The sequence below is a fragment of the Arachis ipaensis genome, chromosome B8, assembly GCF_059453495.1.
Source record: "Arachis ipaensis isolate K30076 ecotype BB chromosome B8, ASM5945349v1, whole genome shotgun sequence".
Taxonomy (NCBI): Eukaryota; Viridiplantae; Streptophyta; class Magnoliopsida; order Fabales; family Fabaceae; genus Arachis; species Arachis ipaensis.
This window is the reverse complement of record NC_142443.1, coordinates 131,890,697-131,896,258: the sequence shown is the minus strand read 5'-3', so window position 1 is coordinate 131,896,258 and position 5,562 is coordinate 131,890,697. Positions and strand designations below refer to the sequence as shown.

General features: G+C 27.9%; 1 protein-coding gene across 1 annotated transcript; it reads left to right on the top strand.

Moving 5' to 3' along the window:
* Positions 1 to 381: 381 nt before the first annotated feature.
* LOC107611520 (transcription factor MYB83-like) lies at positions 382 to 4,864 on the top strand. The gene is made up of 2 exons (XM_021108336.2): positions 382 to 783; positions 3,313 to 4,864. Exons 1-2 carry the CDS (start codon positions 485 to 487, stop codon positions 4,055 to 4,057), a joined length of 1,044 nt encoding a protein of 347 aa, XP_020963995.2. The 5' UTR covers positions 382 to 484; the 3' UTR covers positions 4,058 to 4,864.
* The last annotated feature ends 698 nt before the right edge of the window (positions 4,865 to 5,562 follow it).

Below are 5,562 nucleotides of genomic sequence, written 5' to 3'. Positions count from 1 at the left end.
ATAAATAGTATTTTATATGCATTTAATTAAGTGATGTCACTTTAGCAAAAATAATCTATATTAATTGTGTAAATGGTGCTGTCATTTAAAAGAACACATGTGATATTTATATTCATTAAATACATAAAGTGAGATTGATGAAATTAAATTCTATGCATGATATTCATATTTGAAATTTAAAAGAAACTCTTTAAAAAATGCGTTGGTTAAATATAAAAATCCCTTGCATTGGGGGAGATGTTTGTAACAATATTGAAATTCATATTTTAAGCAAACTCACAACAATCAATATCATCATGATCATCACCATTTCCACCCTATGAAGCCTTCTCTTTTATATACACATCTCTCTCACAAACATCATTCATTCACCTATATAGCTTTCTCTCTTAGATCTCTCTTTCTATATATCACAAACACAGTGCTCAAAAATAGCAAAAACCCTTAAAAGCTTCTTCATTCCTTGTCTCTTAATTGACAAAAAATGAGGAAACCGGATAATAATATGGGGAAGGACAAAATGGGAAATAACAACACTATTATTAAGAGCAAGCTTAGAAAGGGTTTGTGGTCACCTGAGGAAGATGAGAAGCTATTAAGGTACATGCTCACAAATGGACAAGGTTGTTGGACCGACATTGCTAGGAATGCCGGCCTCCAACGGTGCGGCAAGAGTTGCCGCCTCCGTTGGATTAACTACCTAAGGCCGGACCTTAAGCGCGGCGCTTTTTCGCCGCAAGAAGAAGATCTCATTGTTCATTTGCATTCCATTCTTGGCAACAGGTACTTACATTATTATTCTTCATTATCATTATTTTATTTTAATTAATTAATTTCATCTCATCCAGCTTAATAATTCAGTTCTTAATTACCTAGCTATGATATGATATACTATCTTCGTCCAATTTTGAGTGTCATATTTCTTCTACAAAATGTCTTTATATAAGATAATATATTTGTTTAATTTATTGCATCTAAACATTAACCTTCAAATTTCATAACACTACAAAAAAAATACTTCTATTGCCACGCTTTTAAAACGTGGTAAAAAGCTGAAAAAAAACATGAAAATAATTTTTTGCTATGCTTTTTAAACTACCGTCACATTTTTGAAAATGTCACATCAACTAGCTTAGCGATTGTTTTATCACCACGCTTTTTTTTGTAGTGGAATCATAATAACTTAGTGAGAATAATGTACATTCGTAAATAATAGTGGCTATTTAATAATAATAATAATAATAATAATAATAATAATAATAATAATAATAATAATAATAATAATAATAATAATAAAATGTACTATTTCAATATTTTAAAATGTCTCTCAACTATTGATACTTCCAGTCATAGAGGCTCAGTTGTTGCAATTATTGTAGTTAGTATTATAATAAGTTAATTATTATTACATTACACCATAGGGTATTTATGTACGAGCTTGACATGAAGCTTGTTGGGATCTATTATGACTACTACTTGTTGCGATTTATGCAACCAAAGTATTATAGTTATTTTAATGCAAATTATTTCTATGATTACTGGGGACTAGTTATTGTAGTTGTGTCATTAAGGGGAAAAATCAGCTACACATTCATTTTAAAACTATATTTACTGGAAGTTTTTAAATCTTTAGTTAAGGATTAATCCTCGCTGATGAACTAATTATTATATTTTTATTTAATTTAATTTATTATAGGGCATGCCTATGGCTATGCATATAGGGTTATTAGACAAAATGGCGTAAATTAGAAGCATGTCTCAGATTTCACCTTCTAGAAAACTCTAGCTTTTTACTGAATTAAAGCATACTATGGTTTGTTACTATATAATATTATTGAAATTTAATTATTTTATTAGTTTTTATAATTTCATAAAATTTATAATTTTTTTATATTTTTTTAATTAGATTTGTATACTATTTTTAATTTTATAATTAAGTTCTCATCAGTATAAAATATGTTAGAATTAACGATATATTTTTTACAAATGAAAGATAATCTTAAAAATTTAATTAGATTTTTTACTACATATTTTTTTGTGAGAAAATTTTTATTATTTTTAACATTTTGAATACGAAAAAAAACTTAATTATAAAATTAAAAGCATTGTAGAGATTCAACTAAAAAAAATAAATATAAAGATTTAATTACAAATTTAATGAAACTAATTAAACCTATTATTAATTAAGTAGTCATCAACACAGTGGTAGCAGACTTAGAAAATCTCTCACGTTTATTAGAAAATCATCAGAAAACCTAAGAATGAAGACTTCTAATCCTGAATAATAAAATATCAGAGCTTTATGCAGTTTAAGGGTAAAATTATTCCGAAAAACTACCGCAATGAAATTGAGTTATTATTAGTAATACCACGTATAATATCTGAAAGAGAAATTTAATTATCTTTTAACTTTTAATTTTTAGTCAGTTTTTTTTTAAGAATTTATTATTATTTAATTAATTTAAATATCTATTTTTACGTATTAATTAGTCAAAAAATTAAAAAAAAAATTATTTGTTGTTTATTTTTTTTTAAAAATTAAATAAAGGATAATATTTAAAAGATACCTAATTACACTGTAAAAGAAATTAGGTTACAAAGTCTATGATGTGTGAAAAATTGTATTGTGAAGAAAGCTAAACCATACTCTACCTGGTGTTTAATTTTATTGAAACAAATTTCAAAGTTGACAAGCATGTGAAGAAAACTACACTCCACCTCTCATTTTCTGTATAAACATGTTATCAATATTATTCGAAATTAAAGAAAACTAAAGCGTATGTGTCCAGTGTCCTGTCTTCCACAACACATTTAAAAAAAAATCCCACAAATAATAGTATAGAAAATATAGTAATTATTGATTCATTATATTTATAATAAATTTTGTAATTCTAATATAAAATGGTTTGATTATTTCTCCATGAAATACAGAGCTGGTGAATGACCAACTCATCACGAACCCTAAAGAAAAAAAAAAAAACCAAAAGACAGTTGAACCGTATTTTAAATAAGTTTTAAGAAAATATATACCGTTAATAAATGAGTTATGTTAGGTAACCAATAATTTTTTTGAACAACATGAACAATCACCAATCAAATCAAAACATACTATACCTCCAAATTACCCACCTAAATCTTAATATTAGAATAACCATCCGCTCACTTAGTAAAATGAACATCCAATATATCCACTGTTCACGTTATTTAGTATTTTCATTGTCTACCTATACTTTTCTATATACAGATAAATGATGGGTAATTAGAAAGATTTTTGTGAAGACACTATTTAACACAGTTTGTAAATTGTGTCAGGTGGTCTCAGATAGCAGCACGTTTACCTGGGCGTACAGACAATGAGATAAAGAATTTCTGGAACTCCACACTCAAGAAAAGATTCAAACTTAGCACCAATAACACCCCATCACCAAACAACAATAGTAGCAGTGATGACTCTTCATCAGATCCTAATAATGCTAATGGAATCATCATGGTGCACCTCAATGAACAACAACATGATCTCATGCCCATGTCAATGTGCATGGACTCATCATATTCTTCTTCATCAACTTCTTCATCAATCTCATCCATGCATCAACAACAAGCAGCACCAATGGTTTTTTCTGACCAATATAATGACCCATTTTCTATCTTGATAAATAATAATGATGTGCCTCAATGCTTGATGACCCAATTTGGTGGCATGGTAGAGGAGGGGCATAATGGGAATTATGGAATTATGGGGTCTAACAATAAAATAGGGCTAGAAAGAGAGTTGTCACTTCCTCCACTAGAAAGTGACAATAATGCCCCTATTATTGATGTGAAAAACCATAACAACCATTTCAATCATCATCATCATAGTGGTTGCTTCAATAATGCTCATCAGAAGGTTTCCAAGGTGGAGGAATTGTTTGGGTTTGGAAATAATAACAATAATGATCATCATGGGCATCAGCAATTGCATCAAGGGGAAAACTTGAAAATTGGAGAATGGGATTTGGAGGGTCTCATGCAAGATATGTCCTCTTTCCCTTTTCTTGATTTTCAAGTTGAATAATTTCAAAATTTCTTTTCTACCCTTTTTCCTCTCTTTCTTTCATTCTCTCTCTTTCTATTTTTTTTTTATCCTCTCTTTAAAAAGTATTATCTAAATATGATTATCATCGTATTTTAGACAGATATATTATCTATCTGACCCAATAAATAAATAATATATCATCACAAAAACGATGATAATTATATATAAAAAAAAATCATTGTATTTTCCTCTCATATATACATATACACATATAGACATACATACACAAGCAAGCAAAAAAAAAAAAAAGAAGAAAAACCTCTAGGTTAGGAAACTTTTGGCACCCATTTTTTCACCTTGAATTGTTTCTTCCTTCACATATATAATATACACACAAACCCTTTTGTTTATTCTTTGTTACCAATTGTTTCTTTGCCAGCTTTTAATTTCCAAATTGCACACCAAAGCGATTAGTGAATAACTAATCCAATTGTGTATAGAGTTAGTTGTTGTTGTTTGTGCTTCTATATATATGGTTTCCTTGTAAAGCACTTTGTATCACTTTTGTGGGAATAGCAAAGATTGGTGCAATATTAATAATGGAAGGATCTTTTCCGAATCAAGAGAATAAGAGAGAATAGCAATAATCATTTAGAAAGTCAATAGAAGAATAAAGATTTAGTTGAATCTTTATTAGTACATTGTGTATAGTAGAAGGAATCATGAGGAGATCAAGGAAGGTTGTTGTATGTTATTGGTTTAGTTCAAGGTATAATAGATGTAAAAGATCTTGTAAACAGATCAATAATGAGTAGCAACTTTGAAATTCGTTCACTTCTTTCCATTTATATCACTCTTCATTACATTTTGTCTTTTTAGTTTTCCCTCCTTTATGTATAGTTTGAATTACACAAATATTAGGTGATCAAGAATTTTTGAATCAAATTCAATCAAGTTACACTTATGTATGTGCGCACTTTTTTTTTATACAATTTTTATCTGTGTTGTCTTTTTCTTCTTCGTTTGGATCTTCTTTTTTTCTTCTTCTTTTATGTTTTTTTCTCTTTTTCCTTCCTCTTTTTTTTGCATCATCATGCATTTTCTTTTTCTTCTTTATTTAGTTTTTTTTCTTTTCTCTTTCTCTCAAAAAAATATAATAAGGAAATAAAATTAAAAAAAATTAATGATGCAGCAATATTCAAATCTTTATCATGGATAAAATATTTATTATTAATTCAGAAATTCGCTACAAGATTTTTGTTATTTTGTGCAATTTTTTTTTAAATTGTGGCAGTTTTAAATCCTCACGAAAAGAGTTGTGGCAATTTTTAAATTCTCAAAATTTAAAGTGCCACAAACTTATTTATGGCGGTTTTATAAAACCTCATAACATTTTTTAGTGGTGGTTTGTTATCTATTTAGTGGGGTTTTGAACTAATCTTTGTGACAGTTTTTTACTATTTTGTGGTGGTTTAAAATTTTCACAAATTAAATTTTTAATAAAAAAAATGGTCATTTATGTGGGTTTCAAATACCCCCACAAA

Excerpts from the sequence above, each read along its gene's own strand:
- LOC107611520 (XM_021108336.2), top strand. The coding sequence starts at position 485 with ATGAGGAAACCGGATAATAATATGGGGAAGGACAAAATGGGAAATAAC. Across the intron at positions 784-3,312 it reads CATTCCATTCTTGGCAACAG|GTGGTCTCAGATAGCAGCAC; the intron begins GTACTTACATTA and ends AAATTGTGTCAG.